Here is a 20,237-nt window from a genome sequence, read left to right as displayed (position 1 = left end):
CGTCTTAAACCGAGTTTAGCTCGTCATGTTTCGGGCTATTTGCGTATTTTTAATGTTTGTCTTTTGGAACTGTATTCTTAGGACACTGGAATAAGGAGGATTGTGAAATTTGGGTTGTAATGTAGACAAGTTGAAATGTGGCCATGTTAAGACATGGAAAGAAAGGGGTTACTGGATGAGTTGCGTATTTGGATGAGATATATATGAGATATATTTGGATAGGAAGTCGATGAGATACGAAAGGGTATGAGATATGATTGTGGTGCGGCGTGAATGAGTTATTTTTTTACATACATACATAAAATCACGCCTCTCTCTCCCAACGGGGTAGGCAGAGACTACATCCTTCCACTTGCTACGATTCTGGCATACAACTCTCGCTTCCTCTACATTCATCAATATTTTCATGCATGCACGTCGGTTTAGAGTAGTCCTGACCCGATCTTTCTTCAGAACGTCCCCGATTTGATCGTGGTACGTTCGTCTAGGCCTTAATCTCCCAACGTTCCCATTCACGCTCGTCTTATAGATCTGCTTAGTCAATCTGTTTTCATTCATGTTCTCAACATGCCCAAACCATCCAAGCATCCCTTATTAGTTATTTTTTTGTTTAAATAATTAACAAAAACGGACTAATTTTGTTTGTTTGTTTGTTTATGCTCTTTATTGTACAAAAAGGTTACAATAAAGTGTTAAGTACAAAGGCGGACTTATCCCTGAAGGGAAATCCTGAATCCTGAATTTTATTTTTCTTGGAATCTAACCTATTGGTATTCATGATCATGCATGCATGATCTGCCTAAACGTGACTAGGCAAATCGTTAAACGGTGAGTTTTTAACGATATGGCGGATGTCCCTTAGCCATTTCATGAAATAGCGCCATTTCACGATATGCCTAGGAATTTCGTGATTTGGCGGATTTTACGATCGGCCGCCGGCATATATAATGACAAGCAGACCATTGCCCTGTAATTTAACACTTACAGCACGCACCACGTATCACCACGTATTGGTAATAAAACATAATTTTCCCTTACTAGTATAAACTAGACCACAGTATCAATGCAGTATAAGATGTCTGTCGGTTATCAGTTATCAGGCAACTTTGACCCGCGATCTGAGTGTATTGAACTGGATATATCTACTTTGCTATATTATTTAAAGTGTTTATAATAAAAAAGTTCGATGTGACATTAGTAATTTAGACTAATTTGAGTCATATAACATTTAATTTAGAGTTGATAATGCGTCTTCTTGTCCGATGTAGTTGGAACATTATCATGCCATACCATGTATTAAGATTGAATACTTATTTGTCCCGTTAATTAACTATGATAAATACAATTATACAAAACCGTGTCTTCATAATTAATATTTAGAGCATAAATTGCGTGCTTTCGTTCGATAACAAATAGTTTAATGAGTTGTTTACTAATTCTGCATCGCATTTTTATTATTATTGCGAAAACAAAATGGTTGAAGTTGCGTTCACGAACTCACCGCACCGCCCCCTCCGGAGGAGGCGACGACGCCGTCCCCCACAGAACACCACACGTGGGCGACCCCACTATTTCAACCGCTACCGGCATGTCCCGGGTAGGTTTTCTCCAATCAGACCTCAACCCGACTGAGTTTCTTGTCGTTTCTTCTCAGTCGAGACTAACGTAGTCCTTCCGAAACGACGTAGTATAAAAATCCGATTGCTTGCAACTCTCCCTTAGCGTCCAAAGTCCGAGGTCGGCTCAATAGGAGCACCCTTTGGCATGCTAAGTAAACCCACTTGCTGAGCAGCCCATCTGGTTGCTCGCCCTCTCTCCGGTAAGCTGTAAAAGCCGTCTGAGGCTAACAGCAACAGTCCATCCGAAATATTTCGAGTCGAGACTAGGTATTGCTTAATACTTAGGATGGATTTCACGACATCCGTAAGATTCGCCGGTCAGATGTGGTTTGGGTCTGCATATCATATCAACCAGCTAGTCGACAGTTTTTTTTGGCAAAATCTTTTTCACTTCTCATGCTCGTAAAGTTCGTGTTTATGCTGTATCTAGGCGACATAATATGACTTTTTATGCTCTAGTGCATAAAATAAAATCTTCGTCTAATACCAACTCAAGACAAAGGTCATCAGGGGTCAACAGCCACAAACAAAGTTTCTACATATTTTTTAATTTGTATAAAACTAAAAATCAATCAAATCAATCATAATAAATCAGTAAAATTAAAATAATGGAATTATTATAATAATGCATAAAAAATAAAAGATACATAGAAAGTGAATCATTGTTTCCACTGTTGCTATTTCATTTCCTCGCCATCGAAGTGAAAAGCAGAGTGTAAAACTCGAGCGTTAAACCCATTTTCCCCTCGACGAGTCTATCCACCTATATGCTATATGAACGCCTCGGGTAAAATGGCTCGTTTTATGCTCTCCTTGTACAATCTACTATTATCCACTTTGTTGAGAGGCGTCGAGAGCATACCGTTCGTTTACAAAAGTTAAAAAAATATGAGATGTCTGTTGTTTAGCGTTCCAAGAGCTGCAGTTCTCTTCTGGATCCGTCCCGGAGGGAAGAGCTGTGCTTAGGCGGTACACACTGAGCATCTGCCAATGATTACCCGGCTCGATGGAATATTCATTGACCAACTTCTAATAATCCGATACGAGGGGTGTAAAGTATTCTTTTACTTAACTGGCCGACTTGTTTTATAACGCACCCTTGCGTCGACCCACATATTTAGCCATATTTATAAAAACATACATAAAAAAGTCTTCAGAAAATGATCAAATTACCATAAGAATTGTACGTGACAGAAGCAAAAGCATGCGCCCCGAATTCAGCCAATCGCCTGCCTTCCCGCGCCTCCCGCGCAGCAAATTGGAGCACCGCAGCCGCGGAAACCGCGGTCACCGCAGCCGTATCCTCCACCATATCGAATAGATCCGTCGCGACGCTTGCTAGTTCCGGCGGTTGACTCTAGATGGCGCTGTTACAGTTTCGTTTTTCACCGACAGATGGCGTGACCGCTTTAGATGTTCACGTAGCGCTCTCTAGCGGAGGTGTTTGTATTTTTTATTGTTTTAGTCACTGTCACAACAAGCAGTAGTGCATTAACGTCAGTATATATGAATGTCTTAACACGTTTAATATTTTTGCGACTTTTCGTCCACTGCACCGCGTCATTTTCTCACTTGATTGTTTCTTAATTTTGTATTCTATTCACAAACAAGACGTGTCTTATGATACAAAAACACTATAACTATTTGTAACTTCTCTTTGGGTAACAAAGACAATAATTCGTCCTTATTATTTATTTCAGCCTAAGAATACAATTAATTAGTTTATATATAATCAGTATACGAAGACTGTATATTAAGTTATATTTAACAAAAGGACGTTTCCAGTACCTATTTACGTAAGTGGGCGTGATTTTTAATTCCTCCGAGTTAATCTTTCGATATTTTGCTCAAGATTTAACCTAAATTCAACTTGGATCAGTGCCCTATTTCAGGAAGCTACAAGTTACAATTTACAAGCGGTAGTCTTTGTTTAACCATATGCATTGAAAAGAGACTACCGCTTGTAAATTGTAACATGTAGGTACCTTCGTGAAATGGGCCACAGGTATTTGCAAATTACTTGTTATTTTAACCCTGAAGCTAACGAACGAGAACGACACATGGATGGAAGTATAGGTATGCATTGCACTGTATTTTTGGCATTCGAGGAGAGTTGCTAAAAAGCTCATAGCGGAAATAGCAGTAACGCCGTCTACTCAAGATCCCTTTATAAGGCTGTGATATCCCAGAGATTGTAATATCCTAGAATTATTTAGAACTAGGATCCATAATACAAGTTTAGAAGTTTACAAGTTAAGTGCTTAGTTTGGGACTAGGTCAACTGGTGTTAAGTGTCCCGTGGTTTTTTTTTGCTAATGTCTAATGTTGTATACTATAGATGAACACTGTTATGCAAATAGTGTGTCAACCCTTAGATTGATTAATTGTGCAATACAATATCAACCCTTAGAAAATAATTTTAACATTGACATTGTATTGCAAAATGACAGTGGGTTGAGTCAGTATTGCAAAACAGCGTCCAGATAATGGTACGGAACCCTTCGTGCGCGAGCCCGACTCGCACTTGGCCGGTTTTTTAGATACGTGTTGGTGTAGGTGCTATAAATAAACTAAAACGCGACAACAATAGTCTGATCGCGTCAGACGAAGTGTCAATTGAATTTGCCACACCCTCCCCGAACGCCATGCTAAATGTTTCAGTAAACCTAATAAATACCTAATAACTCGAAACGTGTGTAGTGTATTACGATTATACGTTGTTGGTCCTATGCATTATGAAGACTGAAGATGTAGTATACTCTCATGTTCAGTAAGGCTCTGTTTCCACCAGAGATGTGCGAGGAAGCTTTGAAAGGAATGTGTTTTCTACAGCTGCTGACATATCCTCGCTACGCCGAGCTGTTATTATTTCTTCCTAACGTGTTTTTTCTGTGTATCGAATATGTGTAAATAAATGTCTCTCTTTCTCTCTCTCTCTCTCTCTCTCTCTCTGTTTCCGCTAGAGCTGCTAGGTAAATGAAGCGTTTCTATTGGTTCATGAAAAACACATTCCTCGCACATCTCTGGGCCGGATCGACCATTAGGCAGAATAGGCAACTGGAACTGCCTAGGCCCCGCTTTGGTTGGGGGCAACGCGCGCGCACTAAAGAAATGAAAATCCTACTTCCTATCCTACTAATTCTATTTACTTACTATCATCCCATCATCATCCCAGCTTATATACGTCCCACTGCTGGGCACAGGCCTCCTCTCAGAACAAGAGGGCTTGCGCCATAGTTCCCACGCGGGCCCAGTGCGGATTGGGAACTTCGCACGCACCATTGAATCGCTTCGCAGGTTTGTGCAGGTTTCCTCACGATGTTTTCCTTCACCGCAAAGCTCGTGGTAAATTTCAAATGTAATTCCGCACATGAATTCCGAAAAACTCAGAGGTGCGAGCCGGGGTTCGAACCCACGACCCTCTGCTTGAGAGGCGATAGGTCAAACCACTAGGCCACCACGGCTTCCTATTTACTTCCTATAACTACTACTAACTTCCTATATTATAAATGTGAAAGTTTGTGAAGATGTTTGGATGTTTGTTGCTGAATCACGCTGAACGGCTGAACGGATTTACATGAAACTTGGCGTACAGATAAACAAAGATCTGCATTGTGTGTGACAAGGGATACTCGATATACCGGTAATGCGGTCCCGTGGGATAATATGTTAAGATTAAACAAGAATAGAGGGCGCTGTCCAAGAACGTTGACGTACCGTCCCTCGGCTCTCAAGATGACGTGTTACCTTCGTTTGCAATCAATAGATGGCGTTGTGCGAGCGAACCTTGCCCTTTCAAATTGTTACCGTAACCTTTCTTCAAGCCAAACTTTTGCAGACATTTCTTTATTGCGTTGCCATTGTAACAAGAATCGTGTAAGTAAACGGTTGTCGTTATATATTTCTTAAAATAGCACGGGCATAATTTACAACAGTTAAGTTAGGACGGCATTAAGCTATTTCTAATGCGGGCAAAGCCGCGGGTTAAGGCTAGTGTTTCATAAAATACTTTAAAATATGCATCCTTTCGACGCAAACTGTCAGTTAGGTAATCTTCAAATGGCTGAAAAGGGGCCCCGCCGACATGCTTACTCTGACCCTGATCTCTGGTGGAAGCATAGCCTAAAATGGACTTCAAGGCTTAGCCGGTTTTTAAGGTAAAGACGGAAACCCTATTACCAAGACTTCGCTGTCCGTCCGTCTGTCACCTCACCAGGCTGTCTACCGTGATAGTCTCGTGATCGTCTTATAGTCCTTAATTTTTCAGAATTTAACATGTAAATACAACGGAAATAGACTGGAGATGATGATGAACATGGGAATTATATCGTATGTATTTTGACCATTATGAAAAACGTACTCTAGGAATTTTAATTGTTATTTCTTTCAACTATTATATGTTCTGATTGTATATATTCTGAACATATACATTGTGAACTTAGTCATTTTAATTGTATGTATTTCGACCAATATGAAAAACGTGCTTTATGAATTTTGATTATTTATTTTAACCATTATATATTACAATTTTCGGTACTTCAACTATATGTATTTCAACCGATATGTATTTTAAATTTATACATTATAATACGTACCCCTGTGGCAGCTATAACAACAAATACTAAAAACAGAATAAAATAAATATTTAAGAGGGGCTCCCATACAACGAACGTGATTTTTTTTGCCGTTTTTTGCCAATGTCTAATGGATGTTGTATAATACGGAACCCTTCGTGCGCAAGTACGACTCGCACTTGTCCGGGTTATTATACACCCGCCGACTTTGTTCCCTCCCCCACGCGCGCCGTCTATAATTAAAACTATAATCATCCCAAAAATGTAAATCCGTTTGTAGTCCGATAACACAATCTGTACCTCTACCATGAGTTAACAGTGACCGTACTCGATAGCGACGGCGTAAATTATTTTTCACCTCAGCACCTCAAACAGGCAGGTTTTGCTATGAGAAATCAGTGAGCAAAATCGCATTTTGCTCACTCCGTGAGACAAAGTAACTTTTTAATTATTTTTTTTAAATGCTGAGTACAGTGTTGGGTCTACTTACTGAATTCCAAATATTTGAACTTTACTTTGATCTGTCATTTCACTTCAACACGAAAATAGCGAGAGATAGGATCAAATGTGTTGATTACAATCTTAAATTAAATTTTTGATATTAAAAATATGTCCATAGATACCTAATAAATTACATGACAATGAAATATTTCCAAAATGTAAATTTTCCCTATCTTTTAATAAAGTATGCAACCTCGTTGCGCGAAAGCCGCTTCTCTTGTTTTTTTTTATAAAATAATTCCGTATACTGCCTCTTCAGTTGGAATAAATATTTGTTGAATTGAATGAATTTTTAACAAATCTATTTATGTTTATGTGATGGAAATCTTAATAAAAGTCATATTTAAAGGTTTAATAACATTTGTAATAAATTATACGTTTATTGGTCAAACCTTTTTAATGACTCCAAGATGAGGCTGTTTGCAGTATTAAAAAAATAAGTGTGACATACCCAGCACAAGAAGTATGAGATTTGTATTGTATCTACTGAACACTTTTTTATGGTTTTAAATGTGATTATTATATTTGTTTCTTAATAATCGGATTATATTTAAAAAAAATGTGGGATTTTATTCTTATGTTACATTTAAATGATGTTCTCGCTGCTGAGGTGAAAAATTGTATGTGTCACACGAGACCAAAGTTTTTTTGCATCTCGTGTATTTGAATCCCTTGCTGCTCTTAGGATTCTAATCTAGAATCACTCGCTGACGCTCGTGATTCAATTATAGAATCCTTCGCTTACTCGGGATTCAAAATCAACACTCGCAACAAAAAACAACTTTGCTCTCTTGTTGCACAAATAGCTATTTCACACCTCTCCTTCAGAAAAGTAACTTTTCCTCCCTGACAAGAGGGAGCAAAGTGCAACTTTTCTGTTCAAGGCTTTTATAAGTGTTTTAGTGCAAATGCCATTTTTTGAAGTTGATAATTGTAAAGCCACGCCATTTTCTATGCTGGTTGTTCTTTAATAATATTTAGATTTTTTTTCAAGTTTCTTAATGCTCGGTGTGAAAAGTTGCATGAGCCACTCGAGAGCAAAATTATTTTCATCTTGGGCGTTAACACTTGAATCCCTAATTATGCTCAGGATTCTACTTAAGAATCCCTCGCTACGCTCAGGATTCTATTGTAGAATCCTTCGCTACATTCTGGATTCAATGTACGCCCTCGCCGTAAATACACCATTTTGCTCCCTTGTGACACAAATAACTATTTCATCTCTCCTGTTCGGAAAGTTTAATTTTCATGGGTAGATACTAGATAGCCGGGTGGAAAATTGCGTTTTCATCTCTAGTGTGGAAAGTAATAAGTCTTTAGTTAGGCTAAGAAAGAGATGGATGTCATTCGTGAAATGTGAAAGAAAGAGATGGAATATATAAATAAGTAATAAAGGTCAAACTTCTTCGTTCGGCGTTTAACCTCCAGTTTTGTAGGTTATATAACTCCTTGGTCGTGACCAACTCGTTTTTTTTTAATACTCGGGCGAGGCAAGTAGCCAGTTTGAAAAGGTACCGTTGGAGGTTGGATATAAGTAAATTCAATTTACTGAATACTGAAATTCAATTTAATGATATTCTCATTTTTTTGTACTATTTTACTTTCCTCACAGTCGAAATGAAAAGCAGAGCGTCAAACTCGGGTGAAATTACCCATTTCCCCTCGAACTATAGGCGCTCGAACGATATCTCAAGTGAAATGGGTCACTTTCCACCCTTGGTTATCAATCTACTATGTATGGAGAATTGTACAGCGCCTCTACAAATAATTTACGCCGTCGCTATCGAGTACGGTCACTGTTAACTCATGGTAGTGGTACTGGCCACAGGCCGGAGCGTGAACGTCTCGGCGGGTAGGTACCACGACGATATTAATCACTGTGTTTACGCATACGCTGGCGAATTGGGAGAGTTCTTATCATTTGCGTATTATTACGCAATACATTAGTTGCTAATACATTGTGGGTATACGACGGAGGCAGTTGAAACTACGTTTTCACCAGAGATGTGCGAGGATCTCTGCGAGGGATGTTTGCCATGGGCGTTGCTCCCAGCAGGGCTACTACGAAACTCAAAGTTCGTGTTGTGCGGTCCCTCTCGCTCTAGTATTAAACAGTATAAGTGTCAGAGGGACCGCACGACACGAACTTCGAGTTTAGAGTTTCGTAGTAGCCCTGTAGGTATCCAATCATTTGGCAACCAACGTTTCAACCAATATTCATTTAACAGACAACGTTCCGCAAACTTTTGTTTCACCAATTAATCGTTTTATAAAATCACATTTCACAAATTGATAATTTCACAAACTCTTTACGAGTATTTGGCAAATCCACGTTTGTCAAAAAAACGTTTAATAAAATGTATTATCATTTGATAAACAAGTTATTAAGAATAATTTAGAGTTGCCTGGAACTAGTGGGAATATGAACCAATACAAAAGCTTATGAATTTATACAAAAGCTTGCTAAAACATATCAGCATTCAGCACGTAGAGTAGAAATAAATCGTAACCAGCACAATTGAGTCGACCTTGGTCCACTACCGAGTCATTTAAGGGGGGGGGGGAGTTAAACTGACAGAGTAGCAAATCTGCCAATTCACTAGAGGAGACAATCTTTTAAACTGAAAGGGTCATGAGCGAGTTGTCTACAAAGGAAGATACCTAAGTTATGCCTTCAAAGTCAAATGTCTAAGCGTTGAATGCCGTCTAAGCAAATGGTCTAAGTATTTGCTAAAACGGGGCGCGCCAAAGTTCGCATAATTTTCACAAGTCATAATGTAATGTTTGTTCGAATTATTGCTTGTCATAATTTTTCCACACTGAAAGCGTAAATTTTTCTGTTTTTTTTAAATGGTCAGTCTTTGGTTAGGTTAGGCTTGTTTTATAATTATAAATAACAATTCTGAACAAATATTAGATTAACTATTCACTAGCGTTTACCCTTTACTTCATTAAATACAGCAATTGAATTGAAATTCCGGGATTTTATTAAATTCTCCCGCACAACCTGCGAAGCAATTCAATGGTGTGTGTGAAGTTCCCAATCCGCACTAGGCCCGCGTGGGAACTACGGCCCTAGCCCTCTCATTCTGAGAGGAGGCCTGTGCCCAGCAGTGGGACGTATATAGGCTGGGATGATGATGATGATTAAATTCTCGTGAGAATTCGCTAAAATTACATCGTGGTTTTCATTGACGTCAAATTAAAACACCCATGCCAAATTTCATGACTCTAAACCCACGGTTGTTATTTCGAGATTTTATCCCTATCCCGTGGGAATATCGGGATAAAAAGTAGCCTATGTGTTATTCCAGATGTCAGCTATCTACATACCAAATTTCATGACTCTAAGCCCAACGGTTATTAGTTCGAGATTTTATCCCTATCCCGTGGGAACATCGGGATAAAAAGTAGCCTATGTGTTATTCCAGACGTCCAGCTACCTACATACCAAATTTCATGACTCTAAGCCCAGCGGTGTAACCTGTATAAATACCGGTTCATATGGTTACAAGCCCTGGATTGAGGTAATATTAACCTTTTAACTGCCAATACGTATTCATTCATACGTGCCCGTATCGCCACCTACACCGAAACTATGCGGCGAAATGAGCTGGATAAATTTTGTCTCATAATTCAGACAATGGCGGTTAAAGGGTTAAACTACGGCTATGACCAACTATGTGGTCAAAACAGTAGTATAAGAGATCTTTTGACCTCGCGCGTGGTAAGATAGTATATGTCTGCCGGTATCTGGTGTTTACACTTTGAGATACAAGAGTCAAGTCGGCCCGACCTCCGCCGGCCATACTGGATATGATTTGGTTTCTGTGTTATTTGAATTGAAAATTGTAAGCATCCTAACAACTTCATACAGTGTGTACTCGTACACGACACGACAAAATCTGGTGTTACTTTGCAATGAACGCTAATTTTCAAGCAGCACTTTTTTAAGTAATTAGTGGTTATGAAGCTACATGATAAAAATATATCATAATAAACAGTTAGGGCGTGCGTCTGTGAGTTTAACTCGTAGCATTATACTCGTATATTTCACAGTGCCTAAATTATGTTGAACAACGTCTTCTGACGGTCTTTACTAGGTTTTATGTAAAAATAGTTATTTATGTGGCTGGTGCATAATGAGAGGCATTAAAGTACGAGTTTGGTTTTATGAAACGAGCCGAAGGCGAGTTTCATAATAAGATCACACGAGTGTTTTAATGCCTAATCACGTGTAGCCGCATACATAACTTTATCTACATGCATATCATAAGTTTTCTATAATATGTTCAGATATGGCCTGTATTTTGACTTTGACTTTGAATAATAATTATTATCTACATGCATGTCATAAGTTTTCTACAATATGTACAGATATGCATTGTTAAAAAAAGTATTACCGATACTTTAATGTAAACATTAAGATGCACTGTACTTTAATGTGAACATTAAGATGCACCCGCAGATACCAGGTTTCTTAATAAAGGCCATTTGATAGTCGTTTCTGAACATATCCTAATAGGGAAGTTATGATATAATACATTTATTTCTTAAATTGGACATTTTACTTTATAGCTTATTACATTGCTTTTTCACAATAGCTAGCATTTTTCGAATTGACTTCCGATTGAGGTAGTTTGGAAGTGTTTTAACTTTGGTGAATTTGCCTTTTTGACAGAAAAATGCCTCCCATATAAAACTACTTTTGGTGATTGGATTAGAAAGTTTTCCCGACTCCCCAAGTAGAAAACATCATGATTTTTTTTTTGGAAAGTTGATATCCTGATGGGCTTAAAACAGCTTGTGAAAATATAAATACAATTGCGGCATTGAAGTTGGAAACGAGAGAAGATTATCAAAAAATGCTGTTCAAAGTAATATAGGCACAGTGAATGCATAAAGCTAAAACTCACAGACGCTCTAACCTTTTATTATGATTGTATTTTTATTACTTTCATAACCACTAATTACTTAAAAAAAGCGCTGCTTGATAATTAGCATTCATTGCAAAGTAACACCAAATCATGCATGGCCAGATTTTATCGTATACACACTTTACGTTGCGTACTGTACGACGCCGAGCTGAACTTAAAATTTTTAAACTTCTTAGAAAAAGATGGTTCTATGTTTCACTGTTTGTATTGTATTTACAATACAATGAATCTTTATTGAACCTTGAATATACTCGTATTAAGCAGTATAGAAAACGAGAGTGAGAGGAACGGTTACGAACTTCGATTTTCGAATTTCGTAGGCCCCTTTAAAGCCGCGGGTTCACGGTGCATGCATGCCGCTTCCAACCGAAGTTTTATGGGGGAGGCCTACGTCCAACAGTGGACGTCCTAAGGCCGATATTATGATGATAAAATGTGGCGTTATCCGGGAAAAGGGCCCTTCTTGTCGGTTCTAGTTTCCGAGATAATCGCGTTTAAAATAAAATGTCGAAAAAAAACATTTTTTCTTTTTTTTTACTCTATATTAATAACCCTGAGGGGAGGCCTGTGCCCTGCAGTGGGACGTATATAGGCTGGGATGATGATGATGATTAATAAGCAGGGTCTAAATTGTAATTTGACAGACACAAGTTTTTAAATCGATTTTTTATGAATTAATACATCCCTTAAAGTTTAGTACGCAAGGGACCTTATTGTCGGTGCCGCTCTTGAATGCTTTCTGTGCGCTCGGTATCGGTTAGGAAGACGTGTCGGACGTCGGTACTTTGTCAACGCTTCATCATCATCATCATCCCAGCCTATATACGTCCCACTGCTGGGCACAGGCCTCCTCTCAGAATCATCATAAAATGCGTTTAATTAGAGTATATAAATCAGGGCCTTATCACACTAGCGATTACTTACTATTTTTTTTTATATAATAAACAACGTTAATTCAAAACGGAGTATTTCTTATTTAGTGTTCAATTACGCATAATATTTTTTCCTTCGATAAAATCCAATGGAAATATACTATAGGTAAATAGAAAATGAAGTAAAAAATACATCAACCTTTTTTTTTACTTTATGCACTTTGGCAAGGTAAACTATAGGAAAACAGTTGTCCAATTACAAAATTGTTCTTGTAACCTGAAAGCCCGTACAATCTACTCCTCAAATAGCATGTTATCTATGTAACTTCCAATAACAACATACTTTTATTGGGTGTATAAGTTTGAATTCAATTTTCTCATAATCACCTTTTCTGGCTTTTGAGGTTCAACATTTTTTTTTAAATCTATTAAACCTACATGCATGTTTCTTACATGGTTCGATAGCTAAATGTATGTAGATTATGGGGATATCAATAACTGAATACCGACAACAAGGTCCCTTTAACCAGATAACGCCATAAATACTGCGTTTGCATAAGTCAGATACAGCTCAAATGGTATCATTATCAAATGTGTATGTGTACTTTAGAACACCTGTTTGGCGCGTAAGAGGTTGCCGGTGTAAGCTAAATAAACAAGCGTAGTTTTCATTTTCAAGTGAGATAAATAAATGTGTATCACTGTACAGTTTTCAAATATTTATTTTCCTATACCAGGAGACTATTTTACTAACACCCGACGCAAAAAGTGGGGTGTTATAAGTTACTTATAACACCAAGGTATAAAGGGATCGACCTATTGCTGTGCGTTTTTTTTTACAGGAAAGCAAGTCTCCTGTTATCGCGCGCTGTTCCCTCGGGAACTACGCATTTTTCCGGGATTAAAAGTAGCCTATGTCTCTGGCCCATAAACTATATTTATGCCAAAAATCACGACGAGCCGTCGCTCCGTTTCGACGTGAAAGACGGACAAACATACAAACACACACACTTTCGCATTTATAATATTAGTATGGATACGAGCGTGAGAGGGACGGCACGTTACGCACTTCCATTTTCGAATGTCGCAAACAGCCCCCCCTAACGTGAGAGGGCGCGCTCTATAGCCAACACCCAAGAAAGTCGTTATGCCTGAAGGTTCACTGCTGACCCTCCACGACCACCGTCAAGAGTGTAGCTTAGAACTCATCATCCCAGCCTATATACGTCCCACTGCTGGGCACAGGCCTCCTCTCAGAACAAGAGGGCTTGGGCCATAGTTCCCACGCGGGCCCAGTGCGGATTGGGAACTTCACACACACCATTGAATTGCTTCGCAGATTTGTGCAGGTTTCCTCACGATGTTTTCCTTCACCGCAAAGCTCGTGGTAAATTTCAAATGTAATTCCGCACATGAATTTCGAAAAACTCAGAGGTGCGAGCCGGGGTTTGAACCCACGACCCTCTGCTTGAGAGGCGATAGGTCAAACCACTAGGCCACCACGGCTTCGTGAACATATGTTTTTAACTGAAGTAGCTTAGAACTACTTCAGTTAAAAACATATGTTCACTAAAAGAGAAACAAAGACGCTAGACCATGCATCCTTCACAACCTAACCAAACAATCGGATACTCTACTAATCGCATTAATAAACTATATCTGATATATCATTAATACTGGAAACGTCACGTAACTTTCTTCTACAACCTCAACATATATAGTAAACACAGCCTTTGCAACACATATATATCTCACACACGGACTATCACAAAAAAAAATGCGCGTGCGCCCACTTTCAGAGCGTTCCTAGCGACTGTATAGAGTTTATAATTTTGTCACATCATTATCAATTATCAGCAAAGATTATATAATACTTAGACATGACAGGCGGCGGTGTGGTCATGCCTACAACACGAGAGCTCTGTGAGGCGATACCGCGGTATCGTTAATACTTTATCTTATCTTTAACTGATTGTTGTTTGTTGTTGATATGGTTTCACGGGATACCCGTAAAAGTAACAAATTTGGAGTTGAAATAAAAAATACAAAAAGACTCCAAAAAAACCAATCATAATTTGATTGCTTAGTAGCGACATCTCTTGTCTGGGTGAGCGGTTGGTTCCGAAAGAGTGTGACGTCTCTCGATGCTGCATAAGTAGCGTAGTAGAAATAAGCAACCTGAGATATGTATGCATAGGAAAAATTTGTGTCTAGATTCCTGTCCAGCGGTGGTGTAGGGGTTATAGCACGCAGCACGGATTGCTGAGGACCTGGGTTCGATTCCCAGCGCTGGTCTCTTTTTCTGGTTTTTCTGTGCATCCATGTCTCAGTTTGTATTTTCGATATGGTCATGTTTCAATGCATTTTAGTAGAAAGTTCTGCTTTTGCGTTGGGTTTGTAGAGATAGTATCGGTCTTGAAAATGATTTATTGTTTTTTTTATTCTACTGGATGGCAAACGAGCAAGTGGGTCTCCTGATGGCCAGATATCACCACCACCAATAAACATCTACAACACCAGGGTTATTGCAGATGCGTGGCGAACCTAGAGGCCTCAGATGGGATACCTCAAGTGCCAGTAATTTCACCGGCAGGTTGCTGCTTCACGGCAGGATTAGCGAGCAAGATGGTGGTAGCAATCCGGGTGGACCTTGCACAAGGTCCTATCACCTGCAAAATTGCACGTTAAAAAAATATTAAAAATGAGGTTTCTGCTATACGCGCGTGATAAGCGAGATTTTATCGACATAAACTTCTAAAAATCTATTTTATGAAATAACACTATCTTTGCATACCAATGTGTCTGGTTGGATATTATGTCACTGCACATTGTAGCAGATGACACGAAAGTAGATCCTAAAATCATATTTCCTTCTCGCTCATTTTAGACAAGCGTGAGCAAGAGATTAATAATTTTGGGCTCTCCTTTCGTGCCGTTTACTATATAGAACTATTTACCTTTTCTAAAGTTTCGCTCATTTTAGACAAGCGTGAGCAAGAAAGTAATATAATTTTGGGTTTTGCTTTCGTGCCGTTTACTATATAGAACTATTTACCTTGTCTAAAGTTTAATAAAATATTTAATTTTACTGCAACAATCAATAATATGTATCGAAATTAATTGAAAATATTGTTTTAAGTCAGTTTTATATTTTATCTTATCAGTTTAGAATCAACCAACCTTTTGTATCGTATTTTCATAAACAGGTTGTAATTTTATACTGTTATTTTTTTACTAGCTTTTGTCCGTAATTTTCCCCTTGTGTTATAGTAACTTCGCACTATCATCATTTAGATCAGGTTCACTAATGTTTCGCAATCCACAACTACCGTTTGGCAACCTGATTCATTTCTCAACTGTTTAATATTTCTGAAACTGTTTATTACAAAACTAACCTAACCTAAAGGGTTCTACACGATGGCCCTGAAATAAATCCTGAAATATTTACAGTTTTAGAGTTTGCGAAATGAAAAGTTGCGAAATGAATCAGGTTGCCAAACGTTAGTTGCGAAATGAACGGATACCTTTAGATGATTATGATGATAGTAGTTCCCGCGATTACTCATCTACACACAAAGAAAGAGAATCCACGACACCTCAACCTTGATCATTCTATATCGCACACATTATCTTCTAACTAGATGACCATGCATTTTCAAAATCTATTCGCTAATAAGTCTATCACGTGTACCAAGCATGCAACGGCCGCGTCTGCGCAGATTAATCTTTGGCGCGCTCCCATTGGCTGGTTTGTATCAACAAGGCTCTGTGAAACGATTGCTGCTGTGACGTCAGCAAACGTGTATAGGTTTGTTGTGAGACAGTATTTAGAGCAAGTGGTTGTGTGCAATATGGAAGAAAGAGAAAAGTCTACATTCCTGCTAATCCTATGAATATTATGAATACAAAAATCAGTCTGTGTTGGTTACTACTTCACGCTAAAACGGCTGCACGTATTTGTCTGAAATTAATTAGGTATGTAGATGTTGGGGTCGAAAAGTTCTCGAATGGACACCGCGGATGCGGATAAGGCTTGGAAACTGTCTCCTCGGGCAGAGTAGGACGTCCACGTCCACCAACGAGATATATGGATGACATGGTTAAAGCCGCGGGCTCAATCAAACCATCTGAAGCTTTATGGCAGAGGCCTATCCAACAATGGACGTCCTACGGCTAATATGATAAAGATGATGATAAGGTATTTAGATAGCTGGACGTCTGCAATAACACATATGCGACTTATTACCCCGATATTAACCTCTTCACCGCCACAAAACAAACGAAGTGACTGGCTCTGTTCTGTACGCCACAGAAAAACCAGCGACAAAACAACTTGATTTTTAATTCCATTGCAGAAGGATTAATTTCCAGTTGAATGTTGGTCATGTATAGATGACCGCGGCGTGTTAGGCATGCCATTGGCTGTCACGCTCACGCACGACTGAATGACTGGCGGTGAAGAGGTTAACACGAGGTCCATGTCAAATTTCAAAATCTTATCCGCAAGTCTAGAAACGAAATTCTTGTTTTATCCATACTAATATTATAAATGCAAAAGTGTGTGTGTTTGTGTGTTTGTATGTTTGTCCGTCTTTCACGTCGAAACGGAGCGACGGATCGACGTGATTTTTGGCATAGAGATAGTTTATGGGCCAGAGAGTGATAGGCTAATTTTATCCCGATAAAATGCACAGTTCCCGAGGGAACAGCGCGCGATAACCGAATTCCACGCGGGCGAAGCCGCGGGCAAAAGCTAGTCACGATGTAATTTGTGAAAATTCCCGTGATCATCATCATCCCAGCCTATATGCGTCCCACTGCTGGGCACAGGCCTCCTCTCAGAACAAGAGGGCTTGGGCCGTAGTTCCCACGCGGGCCCAGTGCGGATTGGGAACTTCACACGCACCATTGAATTGCTTCGCAGGTTTGTGCAGGTTTCCTCACGATGTTTTCCTTCACCGCAAAGCTCGTGGTAAATTTCAAATGTAATTCCGCACATGAATTTCGAAAAACTCAGAGGTGCGAGCCGGGGTTTGAACCCACGACTCTCTGCTTGAGAGGCGATCGGTCAAACCACTAGGCCACCACGGTTAGTGAAATCATGGAACTGGAACAATCAACTGGAAACTGGACCCAACGATTGATGCCAGCGAAGCCGCGTATATAAGAGCTTGTGTACACCTGCGTTTTTGCCGGTGGTTTCTCTACGGAGCGTGAACGCGCCGCTCACGCGGCGTGCACTTTGCGGTACCTCCGCGAGTATTCGCCGCCTGCGTGCCGCCGCGGTTCCGTCGCGCCACGTACGGTCATCTACGTTCCGAGCCACCGCGGCGGCAAGCTGGAGGCAAATAATCGCGGGAGGTACCGCAGTATCCCGCTCCGCCGAGAAACCGCCGGCAAAAACGCTAGTATGTACAAATATCCACATGCCTAATTACAAACGCGATTGATAAAAGTGCGTGCTAATTAGATTTGTGTGGGTTTTAGTAGCTTAACAACAAAGTTTGCCTCGTAATGACCTAGCAGTTAGACATAACATACCTACTAGTTATCAGTATATTTAATTTGTTTTTAAAGATATATCTAAATGACTCACGGACACTACAGGGGACCGAAGGGCAGAGCGTCTCCACTAGATAGGTATGTGGGAGGATGAGTTGCGTGCGATGAATGTGTTTTTCGTGAAATGTTATATAGAGTTCGATTCCGAACGAAATCATGGCCGAAGTTCGACAGATACAAGAAGCCATCTTGTCTAACACTTGGAATCATTCGTTTGCACCACTTCTTCCTGTCACACGCTAAAGGCTGACCAGGAATATAAAAAACCTGACGCGAGGGCAGCACTTCTACGTTTTAAGGTGCGACCAAACCGCTGCTTAACAAAACGGTGACGGTACGGAATCGCAGTGACGCATCGTATGCGCACCGTTTTTTTTGCATGCTTTCCTTTCCACACCGCTGCTTAAAATTCGCAAACGGTGCGGAATCGCAGTGACGTGCCGTAAACGTGACGACTTTTGGTCGGTAAAGACCTGAAGTTTACGACACGTCACTGCGATTCCGTATTTTAAGCAGCGGTTTGGTCGCACCTTTATATTGCAACATTCTTTACACCAGTCATGTTGACAACGGCGCCGGTGATGTTATTCAAAGGAATATTTTCTAATCCTTCAGACTTTTCCTATGACAAATACTTTTAATTGAATAGTTTCCTTCCAAGGCCTATGGGTAACTTCGGCATTTTAACGCAGAAAAACACAAAATAACACTTTAAAATACCACGCGCAAACAACGTTAAAGTTTGACAGCAATAGACAGATGACATTCGAATTTAGTGTTACCAGTGCAAGAAATTAGTTCTATTGGTTTTCCGCAATATGGCGAGGTTTTTTATAATTCTGGTCAGCCTTTATAATACGAGGGTAGAAAGAGATGGCGAATGCGATCGCAAACATCAGCGCGTTATACGACCTGTTGGCGGCAGTTTCATCGGGTCATCCTACTTTGAACAAGGTTATTGAAATATACAAGCTAAGGGTCTACGATAGCTGACGCTTGCACGGAGCGGGTAGACACCTGTTGTCGCGTGCATGCATAGGATTGTACCTGCACCCGCCCGCAGGCGCAAGCAGTACTACCGCGACAGCTAGCGTAGCCCCTAACCCAGTAAGGCCGCTTGTAGACTTCCACTGTTTCACCGGACAACGGACCTTTTCTTTGCCGGAATCGCGGTGTTGCATGGCTAAGTCGCCGGACAAGTGTCCGGTGTATGTACGCACAATCATTGTAAGACATGCAACACCGCAAGTCCGGCAAATTAACGGTCCGTTCTCCGGTGAAAACAACGGACGTCAACAAGCGACCTAAAAGCTGTTAGTGCGACCTTATGAAAAACAGCTCTTAAGCGTTGGTATCCTTCTTCAAACTTTGAGGTCATTCAAGCGTAAAGCCCAGTTGAGACTTGCAAGAAAAATCCTGCAAGTTGTATTACATTGCCGGGACGTTAAGTGAACTAGTTCGAAATGGTCGATCGAGCGCCGCAATGTAACGCAATTTGCACGATTTTTCTTACAAGTCTAAATTGGCCTTAACGTAAGCAGAAATTTAGTAGTTTTTGACTCTCCCCTCCACCTTATCGGCAAAAGTAAGCAAAGTTCTAACAGTGTGGAGGAACTGCATGAACACGCATTTCTTGCATAATGGTAGCTATAATTAAGTCAGTTATTGTTTTAGTTAATTGATAGCAGTTAGTGCATATTAATTAGTCATTATTATTAATATTTCTGACGTAATCATCATCTAGGACTCCCACCGTTCCCCCATGTCACTAAAAATAACCCCACCCTCTTTTGGACTTACCCTTCGTGATACTTGAATGACCTTTCTTATTTTCTATTTCTATTCTACTTACATAAAAGCAACTCACCCATAATCTTCTTCGGCGGCCCCTTCCTCTCCTTTTCTTCTTCCTCCCTCCTCATGATCTTCCCCCCCTCCACGGGCTGCCACTTCCGCTTCCTGCCATCTCGCTCCTCCAGATACATCCCTAGTTCCTCCTCCTGGCCCACCAGAGTCAGCCGAACCGATGACTCCCAAGTGAACGGATCCTCCTTGCGCGACTCGCTCAACCGACAGTCTTTCTCATAGGAATCCATTATTGGCACATGGCACTGCACTAAAAGTCTTTTTGATGAGATGAGATGATTTAATGATACGTGGACCGAGGATCCA

At 40.0% G+C, this 20,237-nt stretch overlaps 1 protein-coding gene across 4 annotated transcripts in view; it reads right to left on the bottom strand.

The window, feature by feature from the left end:
- Positions 1 to 20,178, bottom strand: part of gem (transcription factor CP2 like gemini) — a 68,816-nt gene extending 48,638 nt beyond the window's left edge. For 3 of the 4 annotated variants that reach the window (XM_074108489.1, XM_074108490.1, XM_074108491.1), the window contains exon 1: positions 19,933 to 20,178. In XM_074108489.1, the coding sequence (XP_073964590.1) occupies positions 19,933 to 20,161 (229 nt within the window). In that variant the 5' untranslated portion in view covers positions 20,162 to 20,178. Of the gene's footprint in view, positions 1 to 2,792; positions 3,321 to 14,210; positions 14,314 to 19,932 lie in introns of those variants that run through there. The other variant, XM_074108492.1, reaches the window with a different exon arrangement.
- Positions 20,179 to 20,237: the final 59 nt, after the last annotated feature.

The sequence above is a fragment of the Choristoneura fumiferana genome, chromosome 27, assembly GCF_025370935.1.
Source record: "Choristoneura fumiferana chromosome 27, NRCan_CFum_1, whole genome shotgun sequence".
In the NCBI taxonomy this organism is placed as follows: Eukaryota; Metazoa; Arthropoda; class Insecta; order Lepidoptera; family Tortricidae; genus Choristoneura; species Choristoneura fumiferana.
This window is presented reverse-complemented; position numbering and strand designations above follow the sequence as displayed.